Genomic DNA, 23,355 nt, shown 5'->3' with positions numbered 1-23,355 from the left:
GGAAGGCAGGGCCCTGCTCCCAGTGGTGACTGAACAGAAATCCTAACCAGCGGCTTCGTGCATCTGAGCTGAGATGCTGGCCCAGTCTGACCAGGGAGGTGGGCAGAGTGCAGGTTTGCCTGATTCAGGATCCAAACAACAAGTGTCACCAGTCCTGGAGTGTGTTCTGTCCTCTGCCTGAACAGAGAAGCTAATTCACAGCCCCAGCCACTCTCAAAGGAGCTTGGGGACCTGCACATCCCACCCTACAACCCTGCTCACAGCAGCACGGGACGGCCCAGCGGGAGGCCCTGCCTGTGGACAGAGCCAGGACAGTGGCTGGGCCACAGAGCCATGTAGCTTGGCTCATGGTTCTGCTGCATCTGGTTCCCAAACAAGAGTCCTGCCAGCTGAGGGGCCTACGTGGTGTCCCCACATGGGCCGGGAAACTGCCCTGGGGAAGAGCCTTCAGCTCAGCCATGCAGGGATCCTCACCAGAACACGTGGGCTGTGGCGCCCACCCACAGTGCTGCAGCAGCCAGTTCGGCCAGTGTCTCTCCTGTCCCATCTTCAGAGTCAACTGGTGGCCCTGTCTGGCCAGGGAATTGGCGTGCAGTCCCACCTGATCTGGGGCCCCAAGTGATGAGTTCTGCTGGCCTTTGGGCCAGTCTTACTGTTTCCCCACCCCTCAACAGTACCCCACCTTATTGCTGAGCACAGGACCCTGTTCCAACCACCCAGGAAGCCTGATCAGAGAATCCAGGCAGCAGAGAGAACCCTTTTACAAGATAGTTTATGTAAGCCGTATGTTAAACACAAAGGAAAGCCTGCAGTAGCCACACAAAAGATGTGATAAAGAAGTCAAAACACAGTAGACAAAAAGTTATCAAATCACACAAGAAAGAACAGGGAAAGCAAAAAGAGGTAATGAACCCACAAAACTGTCAGAGAGCAATTAACAAAGTGGAAACAGTAAGTCCTTACCTATCAATAACTGTTTCAAATGTAAACAGGTTAGATTCTTCAAGCAAAAGACACAGAATGTCTGAATGGATAAAAACAAGATCCAGGGAGTTCCCTCGAGGTCTAGTGATTAGGACTCGGCACCTGCACTGTCCTGGCCCGAGGTCCATCTCTGCACAGGGAACTAGGATCCCACAAGCCACATGACACAGTCAGAAGACAAAAAGATCCAACGATATGATGTCTACTCCAGGCTCAGCTCTGCTCTGAGACACACTGACAGAGTAAAGGGAGAGAAAGATATTTCAAGTAACTGGTAACCCCAAAGAGCAGGGGTGGCTCTACGCTATCAGAGCAAACAGAGTCTAAGCTAACAACAGTAAAAAGATACAAGCAAGGTCATTACATGGGGATAAAGGGGCCAACCGCCAATCTGCAAGAAAATACAATGATTACAGATATTTATGCACCCAACATCAAAACACCTAAACCTATAAAGCAAACAGTAATAGAACTAAAAGGAGAAATAAACAGCAATCCAACTATTGTTGGGACTTTAATACTCTATCACCAACGATGGATAGATCATCCAGACAGAAAATCAATAAAGAAATAGCATAGTTGAACAGTACTATAGACAAAACGGACCTAACAGACACATACATGAAAAAAAGAGAAAAACACGATCAATTAAATAGATGCAAAGAAAAGGCCTTTGACAAAATTCAACATCTCTTCATGATAAAAAAAAAAAACTTTCAGAAAATCAGTATAGGAGCAGCAAATAATTAGAAAATACCAATACAATGGAAAAAAAATCCATTTACAACAGTGCTGAAAAAACAACACATACTTAGAAACAAATCTAACAAAAGACATCTAAGATTTCCATACTGAAAAAATACAAATCTTTGAAATTAAAGAAGACCCAAGGAAACAGAGAGACATGTCACATTCCTGAACTAGAAAACTCTACGCTGTTAAGACAGCAACTCCCAAAATTAATCTGTAGTCAACAAAAGTCCATCCAAACTCTGTTTTTCTTTTTTTTTTTTGGTAGAAATTGATAAACAGATTCTAAAGTGTATATATGAATATAAATATCCTAACAGAAATAAAGTAATTTTCATTAAGGAAAATAAAGTTGGAGGACTCACCCTATCTGATTCAAGACTTACTATAAAGCATCAATAATGAATACAGTTTGATATTGTGAAAAGATAAGCATAAAAATCGAGAAACAGAACAGAGAATTCAAAAAAAGACCCACAGATATAATGGCCACTGATTTTCAGAAAAGGTGCCAAGGCAATTCAATGAAAAAAAAGTTAAGACTTTTGAACAAATGGAACTACACAACCAGATATCCACATGGAAAAAGTGCACTTGTACCCCCGCCTCACACCATCTACAGGATCATTTTCCACTGGATCAAAGGCCAAGACATAAAAAATGGAACCATAACATTTCTAGAAGAAAATACAGGTGAATAATTTTGCAAGATGAGCCTGGAATACCAGATCAAAAGTTCTCCCACTAACCAAACTTGAGACATTCTGAACATGAAATAAATAAGAACAGTAATGGATTATATTCCATAAATAAAATTTGATTCCATGATTATATACTAATAATTAAAATTTAAGTAAATGAGTAGATAAACAGATGGGGGAGAAGGAGGGCTTCCTTCGAGATGCAGACAAATATGGGCACATTGGAGGCGGGAGAAGATGGTCACTGGACAGCATTGGCAAGACTGCTTTGTCCAGAGTCATCCAGACACAGTGAGGAGAAGGCGGCCTCATCCAGACACACTGTGGAGGAGGTGGCCTCATCCGGCAGGACCGGCGTGTTGCAGAGCACCTCCCCCATCATCCGTTAGGTGCAGAGGAGAAAACAGGCCTGACACCTGGGAAGGCCGGACACTGCTTTAACCAGACAGCCAACACCACTGCCCCCAGAAAAGGAAAGGCAGGGGACACCCTGTGCTTCTAGGAGGGATGCTGCAGGACGTACAATCTGCTTCAGCGGCATTCCCACCACGGGCATCTCACCTGAATACAGTCGTGATGACATACAGCTAAACCCAAAATACAGAAAACACCTCTAAAGCATCAGTGTCCTAAAAGCGGCTGAAGAACTGTCCCAGGTTCAAGGAGACCAAGAAGACATATCAGCTAAATAAATGCATATACGATGCTGCTGTGTGCTGTCTTAAAGGCTGGAATGCTTTACAGGACATTAATGGGAGAAATGAGAAAACTGAAATTGAGGCTGTACATTAAAGTGAAAACAGAAGTTACTATTGTACCATGGTTCTAAGAAAATACTCTTTTTCTTAGGAAAGGTACACTGATAAACAAAGAAGTAAAGACAGATGTGTGCAGCTTATCCTCAAATGGTTCAAAAAATAAGTATATGTATGTGGAGAGAAAAAAAAAAAGGCCAATATAGCAATTTATTAAAAATGCTTAAAAAACCATGAATCTGAGAAAAAGGCTCACAGAAGAGTGCCACTTTTCTTGTTATTTTTTTAGAAAAGAACTGTCTCAAAATTAAACGTCAAAAAGTTTGAAAAATAAAAAGTACTAAAAGTGAATCTTTGAAAAGCTGTAGTACCAGAGGAAACAGGCTCCAATGGCAGGAAGAGGACATGTGGGGGTCACAGTCCTTCAGTCCCCCTGATTGAAGTTGCATAAAACAACTCACAGCCTCTCTGGCCCTGCTCCTCCCACCCATATGTGTGGCGAGTATCTGCCTGTGGACCACCCAGGGCTGTTACAAGGGAGGCAGAGAGCCTCAGACCTGCTGAAGTGAGGCATATGGTGCCTAACAGGGCTGAGAAGTCGGGGTGTCGCTCCCCATCAGGCAGCCCTGAGATAGGAGCAGAGGGGCCGCCCCACCTTCTCTCAGCCCTGAGCACATCCACAGCTCACCGCCCAGCATAGGACAGACAGGGGACATGACCGCACACAGGCAGGGAGACTGCTGATGGGACAACCTCAGTGGAAACGGGAGCACACAGGGCTCAGACCCCACACCGCTCAACCACAGTTTGGGAGAAAACTGATTCTGGAAACTTCAGAAAAGAGACCACATCAACTTGGCGCGATCGCATCTCACCGATTCGTGATGATGTCATCCCAGACGTTCATCGGGTCCATTTTAGCATCGGGGTATCGATTTGTCCAGGTTTTCACAAGTTTCTTCAGGGGAACTTGAGATGATAAATTACCTAAAAATGACATTATGGTGTGAGTGTGGCCAGAGCCCAATGATCAGACCACCTTACAATGTGAGCTGCCATCAGTAAACAGAAACTTAGTTCAGATTCCTTGTCCAAATTACAACACTTGGCCCTATTGTTCACAACAGGAGCACAAAGTTACCATGTTTAATATATTCTGCCATGAAAAGTTAAAGCACTCCAGGCTTCCCTGTCCATCACCAACTCCCAGAGTTTGCACAAACTCATGCGCATAAAGTCAGCAATGCCATCCAACCATCTCATCCTCTGTCATCCCCTTCTTCTCCTGCCTTCAGTCTTTCCCAGCATCAGGGTCTTTTCTTTTCTTTTTTTTTTTTTCTTTTTCATTTATTTCTACTAGCTAGAGGCCAATCACTTCACAACATCAGGGTCTTTTCTAATGAGTAAATTCTTCGCATCACCTGGCCAAAGTATTCCAGCTTCAGCATCAGTCATCAGATGCCATGATATTAGTTTTTGAGCCTACATCTCATAGGCTGTTATAAAACTGGGTAAAATACAGAGAAAAGAAACTAACACAGCTCCTAAAATGATACGCCACTAGTAATACATACTTGAAAAACCATTCTCCAAATTTAAAACAGAGAGCGGTCAGGGAGATAGTTCTGAACACCAACTTTTATCAGCACTAAGTCTTTCATAGTTATTTGTATGAACAGAAATGAAATTTGGTTACTTCTGGCTCCGGGGCACTTCCATAGCATCAGGATTAAGCCCCCTCAGCAGCAGCAGAAAGGCCTTTGGTCTGGGCACAGCCACCCAGGCCTCACCTTACCACCTAGCACCCAGGGCAGTCACGCCAGTACCCCAGGGTCAGGCTGGCCTTCTGTGAGCCCCTCTCTCCCGACCACACCCAACTCGAGCCCTACTGGCAGATTCTATCACCCCAGTTTTTCATGGGGGTCCTGGACCGCTCTGCTCTGTGGGGACCACAGCGTCTGCTCCCTGGAAGAGCACTGGACTATTTTACACACTTATTTCAACAATCCCAAAACATACATTCATGGAGTAAACTCAAGACAGTTTCTAACCCATACTTAAGAAACATGTACTATCACCAAGCAAAAAAAAAAAAAATCAGATGCCAAAACTCTTCCTAATTATGAAAGGAAAAAAGATACATATAAATAAAAAATTACCTTGTTTGCTAATAAAGCTGATGAACTCCTGAATTTCTATGAAAGTCTGTACAGACTGCAATTTGGTGAGTTTACTTCTGTGTAAGAGGACATCAATACTGGAATAGCTCTGGAAGAGTTATTTAGCATTGGTTACAAGTCAATGTACTGCTTCAGATTTTAACACAATCTAAACATGAAACAGCAACCACCCTATAAACAGATCAGTTACACAGGATGTCTCTGAGTGGTCACAGGAGCAATTAAATGGTCTAATTTTTTAAAAATTTTGGTTTTCAATCATATTTTGGTTCAACAAAATCAATAAAAGCGATACAATCAGGTGCCGCTGCCTCCATTCCCCACCAATTCTTAAAAACCACAATATCCTATAATACAGAACTGCCAACTATAGAAGCCAACCTTTCTCCTTCCATAAACCTCAAGTGGACTGCTACTCAACCTCAAACATGTTTAAAAACTAGCATAAAGACAGTGAGTGTCTATGTTCGGCAACAACAAACATTCAGGGACTCTACATAAGATCTGGCTTTAACAACGTAACAGCCAACCTCAGAGGCAGGACAGACACTGGACGGCAGGGTCGCATGACCCTCCTGCACGACCACCTCCCACCCAGATGCCTGGGTGCAGGATCTGCTCTCAGGTACTCGTCCAGGGAGAGAAAGAAAAACTCAAGGGAAAACAAAAGGAACTTTCTAAATCAGAAACAGGCGCGAAAAGGCCCCAGGCCGTTGGCTGGTGTGCAGGGAATCAGAGGGAAGTGGCCAGCGAGCTGCCCATGTCGACCCAAGCTCACAGGAAGAGCGCACCCCCGATGGGCATGCCCAGGTTACCTGCATGAACATCTGGATGCAGTTCTGGATGTAATACTTGGCCCTGTCAATGTCGTCCTGCAGGAGATAGAGGAGACTCAGCTCCTGGCTATAGCGGAGCTCGAGCAGGGCCTTCCGCAGCTCTGAGGTCAGCGCCTCGTCCACAAAGGTCAGCAGCGCCTGGTCGCCCTCCCCGCGGAGTAGCAGCTTCAGCTTACTGCGCACCATGTACGGCAGGCAGGTCTCCTGCAGAGCAAGAATGGATGTGACATCCCGAGACGGCACTGCCATGCATCTGTGGTGTCACTTCACAGGTCCAAATGATGGCGTTTAATGTTTTAAACCTAAGGCTACAATCTTATAAGCAAGTTCGTCTACAATTGCTTATTTTATAACCACAAAAGATACAGGAACACACTCTATAGAAAACGGGAACTATTTGTAGCTGAAAGAGAACTGGACGTTCAGTACCAAGTGAGGACCTGCAGGCCCGGTGAGGGCAGCAGTGCAGACCAGCGCCTGGCCGGCCCAGTGAGGCCTCTGTGTGGTGCAGACACAGCAGGAAACGCTCTTCCTATGGTCACACCAGGGAGGCTAACGTACCTTTGTAAAGGCATCTGCTTATTTTGAAAGCATTAGCTAAGAGTATAGTGAGTGAGTGAGTGAAAATCGCTCAGTCATGTCCGACTCTTTGTGACTCCATGGGCTATACAGCCCATGGAATTCTCCAGGCCAGAATACTGGAGTGGGTAGCCTTTCCCTTCTCCAGGGGATCTTCCCAACCCAGGGATCCAACCTAGGTCTCCCACACTGCAGGCAGATTCTTTACTAGCTGAGCCACAAGGTAAGCCTAAGAATACTGGAGTGGGTAGCCTATCTCAGTGGATCTTCTTGACCCAGGAATTTAACCAAGGTCTCCTGCATTGCAGGCAGATTCTTTATCAACTGAGCTATAAGGGAAGCACAGTGGTTTAACAATATTACAGAGTTTGGGGGAGTCAAGTTATATAAACACTCTAATGCTTTACAACTACTTTCCTGTTTCTGAAAAGTTTTAAACACCTTCATTAATGAGAGAGCACTTGACTATCGAGGACATCTACTTGGGTGACCTCACAGATCGCCCCGCACCTGATAGAAGGGCTCACTCCACATCTTGCTCAGGTCCGGGGTGCCCTCGCCATCAGCGCTAGCTGTGGAGCAGTACTCCAACGACTTCCACTCGGACAGCTGGTTGTAGCAGTCAAGGGATGCAAGTTCCCAGAAATCCTTCTCGGCTTCCGTGGGCTCACCATCTGACCATTCTTGTGTGTTGAGGGCCTGCGAAGATTATTTTACCAAATTGGACACATGTAACATTCACACTAAGAATAATCACTGTCAGGTTTATGACAAGTAGAGAAAAAAGGGAAAAGAGAGTTAACTTGAGGGAACCTAACAGTCAAATGAGTATTAAAAATAATAGGACAGAACCACTTCTTTGGGGAACTTACCTATAAAGTCAATTAATAAGCTTAAAACTGAAAATGCCCCTTAATTTGATATAAATACTGTAGATTCTTCACTACTTGAAAAGTTCTTAGAATGAAAATTAGAAACAGGACATTTATAGAAAACTGCAGAGGGTTTCACCATTCAGACGTCCCGCACAGGCCACAGACCCTCAACTGCAAGTGTGTACCTGCCACACATCCACACTTGGCCACGGACAACTCCAACACAAAATGTACAAAACTGGACTTCAGAGTCACCTTCCCCAAACCAGCTCTCACCTACCTTTTCATAAGTTTTACTTCCAGAGTGGAAATAATCTACTCAAACAGAAACTATATGACAATACCAGATACTGAAATGACATCTTATAATTTCATACTAACTTGGTAAAAAACACTTTCTCTTTGATTCAGTATTTTCTTAAAAAGAGTAAGAGCTAGAACAATAACTAGTTCATGTTCAGTTATTATGAAACCATTTTCTGGTAGTAATCTTTGTGTAAAAGTTAAGGAATACAGCTGACTATTCGAAGGTCTAAGTTCTAAAGCTGACAGTGTTTCCATCCAGAGAACAAAAGTGGTAAAGCAACTGACACACTTGCTGGAGATCAACTCTACCTCGTTATACAGCCTGGCAGCTTCAGAATAGTCACTTCTTGCTTCTGCTAACAGCGCGTCCTGCGTGATCTGCTTTGTTCCAATCTCACTGCTGAAAATACCACGGAGGATGTCATACTCCCCAATCGACCTGTACAGTCTATGAAACAGATTCAAAAAAAAAAAGGGACAAATCAGTGAATGCCCCAATATTTTAAAAGTCCTTCTTGAAATGATATTAAGTCAAGATGCCATAATTATATTAACTAAAAAAGATGTCATTCTTGTTTTGTTAAAACATAAAATCTTAAAAATTTTGAAGTTACCATTAAGTTTTATTACTTGAGCCATGTGGAAGGCAGAAATTATTTTAAAGTGCATGCATGTGTGCTCAATCATTTCAGTTGTGTCTGACTTCTTGTGACCCCATGGACTGTAGCCTGCCAGGCTTCTCTGTCCATGGGATTCTCCAGGCAAGAAGACTGGAGTGGGTTGCCATGCCCTCCCATCCAAGGGATCTTCCTGATATAGGAATCAAACTCGAGTCTCTTATGTCTCCTGCATTGGTAGGCGGGTTCTTTACCACTAGCATCACCTTGGGAAGCCCATTCTAAAGTGCATTTAATGTAAATTCTGAAAATAAAGGTTTACAATGCACAAGTTGACTCATTAAATGAGACTGTTCTATGTCACTCTATCACTGAAACACCGCTCTTATCTGTGGTGACCTTTCTGGAATCCTTATCTCGCCCTGAAATGTGGAATGTGGTCCAGAACCCAGGTAAACTAGTAAAGCAGGTAAACTAGAAGCAGGTAAACTAGTCCTGGTCCTTCAGATGCCATGTACTCCACGTTCTATGGCTGTCTCGATGTTACTGAGAGCCTGAACATGTGCTAGAGTTTTGGTCCTGATGTCAACACAAATCTGCTGGCCCATCAGCCAAGCCTCCCACTTGAAGACAGTCTCGGCTGTCTAAAAGTCCATTCCCTCTTCCCTGAAGACTTCTCCCTGTCTTCAGAGTCTCCACACAAGGTGTCACGACCGTCCAGACCCAGAGAGGACACGACGGGATGGAAACAGCCTGTGGGCAGAGCAGCAGCCCCAGGACGTCGTCCGCCAGGGGACTGGGTCACGCCTGGGCTGTGATGCTCCTTGGCTGCAACACAGCGCCTACTGCTCACCTCACGCCGGTAGAGATAGGAGCGACTTCACGACAGTGAGACTCTTTTAAGCTTTTCCCAGAACCTGGAATATCTCAAAACCAGCACTACAGGAAAGAAGTGCAAATCCATTTCACCCTAATCCAGCACCCTCAGAAACCAGTGCCTGAGAATTAGGCAGTTTCTCACGATAAACCTCAGGCAAGAGAAGACTCAGACAGGATGTGTGTCACCCAAATAAAGTGACTGTGTTAGACACATCGCTTTGGCCACAGCAGGGTTGGGGCCCAGAGCTTACTTGGCAAGTTCCATCCACCTGCCGACGTCGGGGGGCAGGCCGGGCCTCCCCCGCGCACGCTTGGCGGGAGGCTCCTGGGGAGCCAGTCTCAACAGCGCCTCCTCCAGCAGGCAGATGGCCCCAGGCTGCTGCAGGCCCGCCAGACCGGCCCCACTGACCAGAACCGGGTCGAGGCTCAGCAGGTCAGCGTGTTGGCAGCTGATCTCCTGGCAAGACACAGACACGCAGTCCTTCAGTGAGAGGGTCTCCAAGCAGGAGTAACCCGTTTTACCAAACACTCAGTTCTGGCGTAAGAAGTCACGGGAGAGAGAGACAGAGAGCTTCACACAGTCTCAGTCCAAGTCTGCACCTGCATGCCCCCCACGTTGCTCCACCAGTTCCGGGCCCGAAGGCAAGCTGCAGGGTGAGATGTTACCTATAGTGACTCCCCTAAACAGTAGTGGACAAACCTGCAAAACTAGAAATTCAGATATAAAAAAATCACTGCAGAATACAACGTGAAGAGAAACTTACTCTGAAACACTGGCTGATGCAATATAATTTCTCAAGCCTTGTCTTTGGTATTGCCAGGAGAAAAATCAATGAAAGAATTCTACATGTAAATTATAAACCAATAAAAGTAGAATACATAAAAAGAAAGTGTATTAACAGTTTCATGCTGCATGGAAGAGAACAAAGTATGCATAATAAATACTTCATATCAAGGAATTATTACCCAGTCAGTTTGCAAACCACAGCTACTGATAAATAACATTAAAGAACATAATTTTTAAATTACTTGAAGGATGTTAACTAATTACAAAAACACTGACATGAACCCAGACGATTTTCTATTAGGGGCTTTGTAATTACCCGTTTTGAGTATAAAGAAAATATTTCTTAATCCCCTAATAAGTATGCTTAGTGGTTACAAAAGTACATCTACACTGGTCCTCTGTTCAAACTGCATTGCCGTGGAAACGTTCTCTGACACCTGTGTCCCACCTGTGTCTGCAATGGTGCACAGCACCATCCCCCCGTCCCCCAGCAAGGGGTGGCCCACTGATCTGCCCACCAGGCCCCGCACCCCACCCACTCCTGCATCACGTGCCATGCCCTCGTGACCTTCCACCGCTGCCTGCTCTCCGCCTGCCCCCACTGAGTGTAGTTCTGTGTCCTCGTTGCCTGGTCCCCACCCAGCACACAGGTAGGCCTGTACTCCCTAAAGTCCCCGAAGGGCTGGGTGCCACGTGACATGCAGGTGTGACCAGAACCCTGCAGGGACGAGCTGACACACAGTCAGAGCAACTTTGTATTAAGCTGGATCTCAGGTTATTCTGTCATATATAAATTAAAAAAAAAATACAAATAAATTGGCGCTTCCCTGGTGGCTTAGTGGTAAAGAATCTGCCTATTAAGGAAGGAGGCACCGGTTCAATCCCTGGTCTGGAAAGATCCCACATCCTGTGGAGAAACTAGGCCTGTGTGCCAAACTACCAAGCCTGTGCTCTAGAGCCCGGGACCCACGACTACTGAAGCCCTGTGTCCTAGAGCCTGAGCTACACAAGAAAAGCCATGGCAATGGGAAGCCCGTGCACCACAACAAAGAGGAGCCCCCTGTGCCCCCCGCACCCCCCGCCAAAACAACTAGAGAAGAGCCCACACAGCAAGGAAGACCCAGCACAGCCAAAAAGAATAAATAAGCTGCACCGAGCCCCTGGGAGGAGGTGGCCCCACCAGAGTCCAGCTGCTGTGTTAAACCGATATTGCAACTGGGAAATCAGCAGAGCCACTGAGACACGGGTGTGCCGGCAGCCTCACCTGGATGCAGGACACGAAGGGCGGGAAAAAGGAGAAGCTGGTGTCCAGAAAACGCGTGAAGTCCTGCAGGAGCTTCTGGGCGGCGCCCCGCCCCTCAGCCGCGGTCCTGCGCTCGCCTGACTCCCTCAGGATCCCCGAGCACAGGCTGCTGAAGAGCTGCCTCGAGACGAGTGGGTCTCTCTGTAAGACATTCCCGAGCAGGACAGACGTGTGACTCACCCACGCATCAGAGCCTGGCCTGAAACATCAAGTGCTGCCGCCGTCACCATGCTGGGCAATGTCACTGGAGGGCTGTGCCCACCGAGGAAAGCTGGGAAGGGACATGGGGCTGTATGCTATTTTGCAAATTCCTGTCACTTTGTAAATAGCTAGATAAATAAAAAGCTTATAAAGCAGTAATGGAAACACAGACATAACCTATTATTATGATCAATATTGGGCTTTCCCAATGGTTCAGCTGGTAAAGAAATCACCTGCAATGAGGGAGACCTGGGTTCAATCCCTGGGTTGGGAAGATCCCCCAGAGAAGGAAATGGCTACCCACTCCAGTGTTCTGGCCTGGAGAATTCCATGGACTATGTATAGTCCATGGGGTCACAAGTAGTCAGACATGACTGAGCAACTTTCATTTATCACTTATGATCAATATTAGTACTGTAAACTTAAGAATAGTAAAAATATGAGGCATCAAGTTTCAGTATGTAATTATGTACTATATGACAGTATAAATTTAAAAGATTTTTTAAATTACTTCATTAAAGTCAAAGGAATCTTAACCAGACTTTCAAGAGATAAATATCCCATTTATCTCAGTGCACTCAGCTACAGAACCTCACTCACTCCTGAAGCGGGTGGTGACCCTAACGACGCAGAGGAGCATTTCAGTCCTCGGCTCCTGGGAATTTCGGAGGAGGATGCTGATGCCATTGACCTTCCTGATCACTCCCACAAGAGGGTTTTGTGTAATCAATGATTTAAGCAGTGCAGCTACTTACATACTGTTTCATTCCCACCAACATCACTGGTGAGAAAAAGAGTGCGGTGTGACTGGCACACAGAGACACTGAACCCAAGGCAAAGTGCTAGATGGGACCCCACGGCAAGGTCCCCGGGAGCCAGGACTTGGGACGAGGCTCAGCACTGAGGCCCATGTTGGGGACAGGTCACCCCTGCTTCCGGCACGAGGCAACAGCCCCAGAGCATGTGATGGCCCCGCACTGACCTGGGCCACAGCCTGCAGCGGGGTGATCAGGCTGCTGTGTGGAATCTGGATGTCAGGAAGGTCTCCACGGCGGTAACTTCTATACAAGACGACCTGGGCCTCGTGCTTCATTTTCAACTCACTCTTGATCTCCTACAATCATCAGCAATACAGGAAGGTTACAACTCTCTCTAACCAGTAGAGCTTGGGTGATGAAACCATCCTCGCCCACCACTAACAAAAGCGAATCAAGGTCAATTCTATCCAAGACACTTGAGTCACTACACTTGATCAATGCGGCAGACAATAAGCCCAAAACCAGTGTCAGATGTGCAATGGGAAGATTATTTAAAGATCTATTACAAAGAAATCTGAGTTTCTCTGAAATCAGAGAACTTAATTTAAAACTTTTTCAACCCACAAATGAGAGGATTGTATTTCTTTTTCACTCTCGAGACAAACCTTGGCTACAGGGCCCATTGGCCCCTGCTGGCCCTGCTCTCTGCAGCCCTTCCCGCTTCGGGCCCCGTTCCCCTGGCGGGTACCCGTTCCCCTGACAAGGCCCCATTCCCCCGTGGGGCCTGGTCCCTGGTCCCTTCTTCGGCATTTCCTCCTTCAGGCCCCGTTCCTCCTGCAGGGCCCCGTTCCCGCTTCGGGTCCCATTCCCCGCGCGGGGACCTGTTCCCCTGGCGAGGTCCTGTTCCCCTTTTGGGCCTGGTTCCCCCCGCAGAGCACTCCCTCACATGCGTACGTCCCGGCTAACCCGAGGCTGCCCAGCTTCTCCATCTGCTGCACACTGCCCTGCGCTCCAAAAGCAGAGGGAACCCTCAAACGCCTCTGCTGAGAGCGGTGACAACACCTAGCAAGGCCGCCCCCGGCCCCAGGCCCCAACCCATCCATTCCCTGAGACCCTCGGGGATCAGCCCAGTGCCTCTATCCCACTCCCGCCCTGTCCCCTCAAGAAGCCCAGGCAGGACTTAGGCTTAATGAGGAGGCTGGAGCAAAGGCCTCGAGGCTGGTTGGGACCGGCCCTCGGCCTGCAGTGCTGTGGTTACAGAGATACAGGAAAGTCCAGTCTTTCCATAGAAGACAGTGCAATCTTCTGACTGTTTCACACTCAGACTTGGAAGTGAAGTGGCTGAGGATTTAAACTAAGTCACAATGGAGACAGGGTTCTCACTCACAGGTCAGTCCTAGAACAGCCTGTCGTCATCTCTGTGGGTTATAATAGGGTCTTACCCACAGTCCAGTCCTAGAACAGCCTGTCAACATCACTGATCTGTATCTCACACTGACTCTAGGGCTGAACAACTTCTGCTGTTACTTCCACATTGGGAGAAACGTTCGACCATCCATTCATGCCACATAAGTGTCTGCAGTGGGCAGCTCAGGACTGGCCACGCTCCTCATCCCACCCCCCACCAGCCTCCAGGAGCACAGCGCCCCAGTTTGTTCGTCCTGAGCCATGGCGTTAGGGCTGTGGCCTCGAGGCTGCGGGGACTGCACCTGGGAGACAGACCCCAGGGCACCGGGGGCGAGGGGGTCTGGTCTCCACCTCGTGCAGAAAGCCCATTTGTTCTGAGAGGACAGCGCCCCCCACTCCATTGCAGAGCAGTGGGGCTCAGCGGACACCTGGAGGTGGGGTCGCATGGGCGATCTCTGCAATCCGGCCTAGGCCAGCCAGGAAGACATCTCTTGGGCACACATCCTGTGACAAAAACAGCTATTTCTGACCAAATTCCAGAAATGGGTACAGACCTTTTCTCGCTTTTGCTCAACAACACCTTTCCTGGCATAAATCAAACTCAGCTTTTCTTGGTCCTTTAGAAATCGTCTGCGTAGTCTCAGTATTTCTGCACGATTATCTGGACCTGAAGAACAGACAGCAGGTTGGTTATGGGCGACTGACGCCCGTCCCCTCCTCCCCAGAATTGCTGACATGAAGTGAGGTATCTGCTCGTCTCCATCTCCTACTCCCTGCAGCTCTGTTTCCAGAACAACCTAAGCCTGTGAAGCACAGTTTTGGAAGCTGGAGAACTGAGGCTTCACAGAGGAAGCAGGCAGGGCTCAGACGTCTCGGGGAAAGAGGGGGCTCAGGAATGCGAGACTGAGGCTGGGGGTACAGGGTCACACAGATGGAGCAGAGCCCCCGCAGCCAGGACCACTGAGGAACCCAGGGCCGCCCCAGCACCAGGCCTGTACATGCAGGCGGGATAGGGGAGACCTGACCTTGGAGGGGGACCACCCAGCACAAAACGGGGGTCTCCATGTCTGGTGAGGCCAGTCAGCACACCCAGAGTGCAGCTACCACTCCCAACCCTGGTTATCGCCTACCTGGACACAGCAAAAGCCAAAAATCAGCAGACGTTTGAGCAAAGCTTCAAATAAGAAAAATAGGAACCAAAGCAACGGGGGGGAGAAAATGTTGAAAGCAGACCATATAGGAAAAAAATTTTTAAATGACCCTTTATCACAGGAGCAGAGTAGGTCCTATAACAGGGCACAGAAGGGACTTTCCGAGAGCACAGAAGCTCATGGGAACTAGAGACTGGACGTCATCATGCACAAGCACAGTCAGAAGGTAATGCTGGGCCCAGAGCCGAGCAGAGGTGGTAAGAAGGGAAAATCCCTCAGGTCTGACAGTCAAGATGGAATTCCTACAAGAGAAAACTGACGTTTGGAAATTATCGGCAAAATCACCCAAGGGAGAAAGGGGAACCCGTTTCCTAATGAGAAAGAACATGTATATATACACATATATGCAGGTGAATCACTATGCCGTACAGGAGAAATCAACACAACTCTACTTCAACAAAAAAAGAAACTGAGGTCATTAACACCCATGAACAGTGACTGCACAAGAAAGGAGAGAAGCCTCACGTGACCCAAGCCGCAGCAAGACCTGTTCAGGACGTTGGTGACAGTGTGGGGGGAGGGGGTGGGCAAGAGAGAAAGTGACCAAGACCCCAAGGAAAGGGGGCCAGAGTAACACCAACTGGAGCTGTGGAAGCAACACTGAGGGCCTGGCTGAGCGGATGAGGCTGGCCGGGGAAGCGGCCCCGGGGGATTGGGCTGTCAGGGCTTCTCGCGAGTCTGGGGGGCATCTGGCCGGGGCTCCTCCCAGAGCGCACCCCCCACCCCCGGTGAGCTGAATGTCTGCATCCTCACTCCAGCCCTCAGGCCTGCCTGACCCTCCCCAGCCCCCGGACCTGAACTCTCTCTGACTCAGCTTCCCCATCCTGCGCGTATCATGGCTCCTAGACACCTGGGAGCCCTGAGTGAGGGCCCGAGCCCAGTTCAGGCAACCGCTTTCTGGACCCCAAACCAGGCTCCCACGCGGTGCTGGGCTCCATGCAGGCCACCGGACTCAGGAACAGTCATGAGTTTGCGGAGGCAGGCATTTCAGCACCGCTCAGTGATCTTTTACCTTGTGCTCTGTCGTCCACCTCATCCTCAAGGAGGCCCAGCCTCTTCTTCCCAAATTCAGGTCCCACAGACTTCAGGGGTGTCCCCCGGGGCCTCTCGGGCCTCTTGTGGGCAAACAGTAGGGACGCAGATGAGGCCTCGGCGGTGGGGGCCAGGCTATCGCCCAGAGGATCTGTGCTGCCCGCCGTCAGCCAGTGGGAGAGCACTCTTCCCCCTACAAACACACACGACGTGCGGATCACAGCAGTGCCGCTCGGCCGGCGCCTCGGCCAGGACCTGCCGCTCGAGAGCAGGGCTGCCCGCAGTCACCAGGGTGGGCCACCACGTCCCCAGGAAGGCCCGGCGGCCGGGCCGGACCACCTGTCCTTGTGGGCACGAGGGAGACCACCGCATGCTCGTCAGCATGACACTGCGTCCACGCGGCACCAAGGTCTGTGATCGCTAACGTCAGCGTCTAAAAGCCCCACAGTAATTGGACAAGTTAGTCCTATTTCCAGAACAGTGTGAAAAAATTACACAAAGGAAAAAACACTGAAGTATTTCCATAAAAATGACTTGGGGATTTTATTCTACAACTGACAGTCTGCTGGTCAAAGGAAACGGCTGAACCATTTGAGGAAGAGCAGTTTAATGAACTACAAACACAGTAAGTGAATCTGGGTCAGCTCTGCTTTGCTTCTGAGACAAGCGGTTTTAAATGGGATGCACTGGACAGATTTTTCTGGACAAAAATCAAGCCAAAACTTATATGTACTGAAACCTTTCTTGTTTTCTCCAGTCAGAAATTATGCTTTCCTCCCCTTTTTTTAATTGTGGTAAAAACAGGGAAAGTCCAATGGATAACGTCATGCACTCTGAAGAGCCCAGCAAGTTCGCTGGTTGTACAACAGTCCCCACCTCTGTCCCCAGGGCCCCTCGTGGCCACTCCACCTCCGAACCTACAACCCAGGGACTCAGCCCCTCTTCCCCTCTGCCGTCGAGGCCTTCACGGACCCCCGGCGTGCATGCAGGACACGCGTACAGCGGAGGCAGTACCTGCACTCTGTGTGGGCGTGAAGTCGAGCTGCTGCTGGGTGGCCCGGACCTGCCCAGCCATCGCCCTGCGAGCCGAGACAGACCCATCCTGGGTCCGGGCCTGGAGCGTGCTCTGGGAGGCCTGAGTCTCAACAAACATTGGTGTGAGGACTGTACTCCGGAAGCGCCAGTCGGGGTCAATGGTATACTCCTGCCAGGAGGGAGGGTCAGGTGAGGTCACGGCCCTTCTCAGAACATGCAAATGTTTTATTTAAAACTTCACAGTCCTTTCCACAAACATTACTATACTCCATGTAGCTCTGCAAGAAATAGCTGAAGAACAACTTTCTCAAATTTAAAATTTTTAACAGAACAATTATCTGTCAACAAATAAAACCAATCAGTACTGGGGAGAAAAACTGCTTTTCTCCTCCTAACATCCTGCATTCAGAGGCTCACTGCCACGTTCAGGGAATGACTGGGCTCCTCTGACCCTCTCCCCCCACTCCCCTCGTCAAGTGTCCAGATTAGGAGATGATGGGGACATGGGGGCATGGGGTGGGGGCGCTCTGCTCCAGGCACCCTGAGTCATCATGCGGTCATCAGCAGTGCTGCCAGGCCGAGGGGCAAATGAGCACCTCCAGGGTGTGTTGCGGGAGCGGTGGAGGGAAACGCCTCCATGGAGGTTGAGAGGACAAGGGTGAGCTATGTGCAGGGCAGGGGGCTAGCGGGATGAGGTGCAGGTGGGCGTCTCGGGAAGAATGTGCGTGGATTTCAAGTAAAATCAGGAAGCCAGCACACAAGTCATCAGGGAAATGCCAATCAAACCGCACGAGGCGTCACCTGCAGCTGAGGAGGGGAAGGGCACCTGTGCACTGTGGGTGGGCCTGAAACCTGTTGAGGCCACTGTGGATAGCAGAGTGCAGGTTCCTCAGGAAATTATGAATAGAACCACCGAAGGATCCAGCAACCACAGCTGGGTATTTATCAGAAGAGGACAAAAACACTAGTGGGAAAAGACACAAGCATCCCAGTGTTCACAACAGCATTGTTTACAACAGCCAGGATATGGAGACAACCTAAGCCTCCATCAGCAGATGAAAGGAGAAAGAAGACGTGCGGTGAGCGAGTGCATGCACGCGCGCGCGCGAGCACACACACACACACACACACACACACACAGTGATGAACTACTACTCAGCTTTGAAAAAGAATGAAATCCTGCCACCTGCAACAACATGGATGGACCCTGAAGGTATTATGCTACAAGAAATGTCAGAAAGAAACACAAATACTGCATGATCTTATTCATATGTAAAATCTAAAACAAAAAACATAACAGAACAAAACCAAAAAAACTCATAGAAACAGAGAACAGATTGGTGGGTGCCAGAGGCGAGGGGTGAGGGGTGGTAGAGATGGCTGAAGGGGGTCAAAGGGCACAAACTTACAGTTGTAAAGTAAGTAAGATCTGGGGGGCGATGTACACATGGTGACTACAGTCAGTAACACCATTTGTATACGTGACGTTTCTAAAAGAGTATATCTTGAAAGTTCTCATCACAAGATTAAAAACCTCTAACTATGGGCAATGATGGATGTTAACTAGATTTACTGTGGTCATAATTCTGTAATATATACAAATATAGAATCACTACCTTGTGCACTGAAAACAGATACAATCCTAATTACACCTTAATTAAAGAAAAAAGCAGGGATTTAACACCAGTGGACAAAATCTGCTGACCAACAGGAGAGAAAGTCAGCTCACGGGGCCAGAGCTCACCTGAAACTCACACTCTGACAGAGGGTGCTCAAACAGGGGAGTCCGGAAGTCGGGGCTCAGGCTGGTCATTTCAAGCAGGAAATCTGTTGCTAAACTCAAGAAGTGCACTTCTATCTTAGGAGAATATAAGGAATTTAGGGCCAGCAATCGGTCCAAGGTATTTGAAGGTAACCTAGTTTCATGGCTCCAGAAGTTCCGAATAGTTAATCTGGAAGGCAGAGAAGAAGGAAGAGAAGGAGGTCTCTACGTGTGCCCCACAGGGAAGATCCTCTTCTTCCACCAGAGATCAGTCCTGGGACTCCATCCACATGCAGACCTCCATCCACAAGTAAGCTGCCTAAAGATGAGGTACGTGCTGAAGGGGAAATATTCCAGAATGTTGGCATACTTTAACAGGAGGTGAGAAGCTGGGTCATTCTATTCTCATTTCTATTACCCAGAAGTTTGCAAAGATGGGAATTTTACATTACATACTCTGAAACTGAGAAAACACCAAGAGAAATTATATATATAGTCCTTCATTGCCTTGCTAAGACAATTCACTCTAAACATTAGTGCCACAAAATATTCAAAACATAATGTAAACATAAAATAGTCAAACTATTAAACAAGTTAAAAGCCAGATCAGGCTTTATAATTTGTGAATGTTTGAGAAATCCAAATACAATTTTTAAAAGCTCAATGAATTAAAAATTGCAGTACACTAAAAGTTAGCTGACACACAGAATTGTCAGGGTTTCTGCCATGTCTGCTGTAACATAACGAGCTCGTGGGCATCTGTGATGACACTGCAGCGTCCTCTGGTTTCCAAGGCCTCCAGCACGCCCTCTGACACTGATGTGCAGAGTGGGAGCTCACTTGGAGTTAAATGGGGAATGACAAACCAGTTTTCATTACAGGTTTCTCATCCTGAGATGCTGTAACTCCACAGTCAAGAGAGCGTCACTCACACCAATTTTTCAAGACTTGTATATTAAAGTAATGTGCCAGGACTTTTGGGTTCTAATGTGATTTAAAACACATTTTCTTATGCCAGCAAGAGGCAGAGAAAAGGCTAATACAGCAAAGGCCCTTTAACACCTCAGAGAGACCCCACAATGGCCCAGAAAGAGTCCTGAATGTGCCTACCCACCCACCCAGCTGCTCTGGGACAGGCACTTACTGAAGCCCTGGGTTCTCGTCGGTCAGCCCTTGGATCAACACATCTTTGGCCAGCTTGAATACTTCGCGCGAGTCTTCATCTGCCTGACTCTCTGGGTCTCTGAGAGAAGTCACAAGACAACAAAACTGTTACTGCTTCTTCTGCTGCTCTGCGTCAACACAACAATGCTGTCTAGGATGAAAGTAACAAAACCTGCCTCTTCCCCAACTTCCACCCACTCCTTAGGGCCTGCACCCTGTCCCGGGCCATGGTGGCCAGCCGGGGAGCATAACCACAGTCCCCAACTAGGAAACATCCCAGGAGTTCTTTCCTTAACCTTGTCAGACTGTAAGTGAAAACAAGGAAGACAAAGTACACTTTTAGCTCAACCAATAATACCACGCTCTGAATATTTCCCACAGGTTCACAAAATGAATGAGGATGAAGATATATTTCAACATACCAAACTTGTTTCAGTTATTAACCACACAATTTAAATGTCTTATCATTTATTATAGTCATTCCAGACTGCTGGAGGCACCCAGATGCTCCCTAAGAGACAGGACACGTGCGTCAGGGAGGAGCTCACCTGTAGTTGTCATGGACCCACATGAGGATGGCGTACATCCGCTCACGGCACAGCACTGCTGGGTGAGACAGGAACTCCACCACGGCACTCAGGAGCTCCCGGAGCTCTGCAGGTCTCAGCCGCGCCATCACCTTGGAAATTATGTCCAAACACACTTTCTGTCTCTCGTCATCTCTATAAAAAGAGGAATTTTAAAAAACACAGACTTAACTGTTATTACTATACCTTTAGATATGACAGGTTAACATTTTCTTCTCTATGCTGTTCTGTATTTCAAATTTTATTATTATAGCTAACACTACATTTACATAAAAATTAAACTCTTGAAAATAATGATCGTGGGCTAGATTATGAAAAGGAAATTAACAGTGTAGTGTCCCGCCTGGATCCTAGGAAGAGGACGAGGAAACTGGTGACTTCAAATAGACAGAAGTGCACTAATGTTACCTTCTTGGTTTAGACAAACACCGTGATGATGTGAGATGGGGAAGCTAGGTGAAAGCTGTGTGGGAATTCTGTGTACTTCTAACTTTTCTGTAAGAATTAAATTACTCCAAAATAAAAAGTTCATTTTTTAAAAAACCTGACAAAGTCAAACAAAATAAGCTACCTAGAAAGGATTTCACAACTTTAAAAAATGGTTTCCAGGGCTGGTCAGGCACCAGGGGTTAAGTGCAGTCGGGGCCCAATGTGGGGCACCCCCACTTCCTCCTTAAATAAGCACCAGCTGAATGCTCCACATACAGGTGACACTCAGCCAGGCTGGAGGAAATCAACACAAAGACAGTTTATCACCATGTAAAAGTGTGCACACAGGCAAGAGGAAAACAGCACAGAGGGAGGAAAACATGGGATGCCATCAGCAGCACTCTGTTAACATTTACCTTAACAGCATGTTACCATTTTGCAAATAAATTTAACAAATAATGGAAGCCTCTTAGCTGACAAAACAGGTACAGAACTCAAAACCACACATTTTGAACCTGAGAACAGCTCTGGACATCCCAAGACAGAGTCTCTCAAGAGTCAGGTGTCAAAGTGAACAAACACTCCTGTCACAATAACTCACAAGTCCCCTTGAGTTGAGGGCACAGCTGAACAAACAGCTGCATCCAAGGGCACAGGTGGCGGCCACTCACCTGTGTCTCATGACCTGAACGAAATCCTTGCTCTTCAGCTGCAGGTACAGGTCAGGGGTCTCCTCCGCACGACACAGTACCACCTCCAGACACAGCGTCTTCATCACACCGTGGAACCTCGGCAGCAGGAAGAGCACGCTGTTCATGAACCTGGGCAGCAGGCAGAGCTGGTGAGCGGAGGGGCACTGACCCCCACCAGGACTGTCCCCGGCAGGCAGGTGGTGACAATGCCCCACGACCCCTCTCTGCAGGCAGGGGCAGGCCGACAGACACAACCACCCACCCCCACCCACGACCCTCCCCAGCAGGCAGGCGAACACGGCCCCCCACCTGTCGGCCAGAGGAGCGAAGTTCTTCGTGGCTCTGCTCAGGCACACGATGAACTTGTCCTCCATCGTGTTCTGATGCTGCCTCAGTTGCTTCACCACCATTTCATACACAGACTCCTCCAGCATCTGGAAGACCAAGTTTCCTTTCACATACACACAAGTGGGAACTCGGAGGAACTGAGAAGAGTGAGGTGACCACCTACAGCACCATCTCAAGGAGGCCCTGGGGGCTCTGACCACTGGGCACCACCAGAGGCTCAGCAGCCGTGGGTGCAGGTGCCCCAGGCCTCGGCCACATATCAGGTGAAAGAACCATCAAGACTGTACTTCCTTCTGAAGCCAAGACTCTGCCAGCGAGTCATCTGAGCAGCTGAACAAAGACCAGGGACTGAATGCTGTTTAGGACACACGTGAGGGGCTTTCCTGGCGATCCAGGGGTTGGGATGCCTTCCAATGCAGGGGTGCAGGTTTAACCTCTGGTCAGGGAGCTAAGAACTCCCAAGCCACAGAAGCAATATTGTAACAAATTCAACAGACTTTAAAAATAGTCCACATCAAAAAGATCTTAAGGAAAAAAAAAAGACGTATTTTATTATGTCAGTGTGCGTGTCTCTGGTCAAAGACTCACACAAACCAGGATTTCAGGGAGCTCCATCTACAGGCAGCCTGCCCGTCTCCCTATGCCCGGCCTTTCCTGACTGCTCCCTGAGAACTGCACCCCCAGGGAGCACCCACACACAGAACAGGGGGCCCTGACCCCACGGGAGAAATGAGGAGCACGACGGGGGCTTGGGACCGGAGCCCATGGTCTGGAACCGCGCTGGTCAGTGGTCAGAACACAAGTGACTCCCACTTCTGTGTCCCACGCTGCTCCCCCATCTTACACTAAATCAACCATTCTACACTCAGAAAAGAGCTTTGTCAAACCAAAGGGTGTACCATTTGTATTAAGTTGAGACTTAAGTCATGAGAGATTAGCCTTTCGATCTGCTATTATGTGCTCCACCAGTAGTGATAACTAAGCATATTATGTGAATTGAAACCCACCATTTAGGGGCATTAGAATCATGTCATCACAATGCTATCCTGAATTTGAAACATATTTTTATTTTATAAAAATAGCTGGCAATACTTAAAATAAATTATAAGTTTGATTTTCTCGGGGAGGGAGTTTCTATTTCCTTTCAGTTTAATTTTTCCTCCAAATCCAAATAAAT

General features: G+C 48.0%; 1 protein-coding gene across 2 annotated transcripts in view; it reads right to left on the bottom strand.

The window, feature by feature from the left end:
- PRKDC (protein kinase, DNA-activated, catalytic subunit) overlaps nt 1-23,355 on the bottom strand; it is a 136,458-nt gene that overhangs the window by 35,391 nt on the left and 77,712 nt on the right. For both annotated transcript variants that reach the window (XR_010658720.1, XM_065903562.1), the window contains exons 53-68: nt 22,140-22,264; nt 21,810-21,959; nt 20,671-20,844; nt 20,103-20,201; nt 18,941-19,148; nt 17,176-17,365; nt 16,142-16,354; nt 14,473-14,585; nt 12,736-12,867; nt 11,514-11,693; nt 9,714-9,919; nt 8,276-8,414; nt 7,296-7,484; nt 6,186-6,410; nt 5,350-5,458; nt 4,066-4,177 (exon numbers count right to left, since the gene is read on the bottom strand). Coding sequence is in view for 1 of the 2 variants with exons in the window: in XM_065903562.1 (XP_065759634.1) it covers nt 4,066-4,177; nt 5,350-5,458; nt 6,186-6,410; nt 7,296-7,484; nt 8,276-8,414; nt 9,714-9,919; nt 11,514-11,693; nt 12,736-12,867; nt 14,473-14,585; nt 16,142-16,354; nt 17,176-17,365; nt 18,941-19,148; nt 20,103-20,201; nt 20,671-20,844; nt 21,810-21,959; nt 22,140-22,264 (2,564 nt within the window). In the remaining variant the exon portion in view is untranslated. The remainder of the gene's footprint in view (nt 1-4,065; nt 4,178-5,349; nt 5,459-6,185; nt 6,411-7,295; nt 7,485-8,275; nt 8,415-9,713; nt 9,920-11,513; nt 11,694-12,735; nt 12,868-14,472; nt 14,586-16,141; nt 16,355-17,175; nt 17,366-18,940; nt 19,149-20,102; nt 20,202-20,670; nt 20,845-21,809; nt 21,960-22,139; nt 22,265-23,355) is intronic.

Source organism: Muntiacus reevesi, chromosome 12 (genome assembly GCF_963930625.1).
Source record: "Muntiacus reevesi chromosome 12, mMunRee1.1, whole genome shotgun sequence".
Lineage (NCBI taxonomy): Eukaryota > Metazoa > Chordata > Mammalia > Artiodactyla > Cervidae > Muntiacus > Muntiacus reevesi.
The sequence above is the reverse complement of the archived record's forward strand: the minus strand, read 5'-3'. Positions and strand labels throughout refer to the sequence as shown.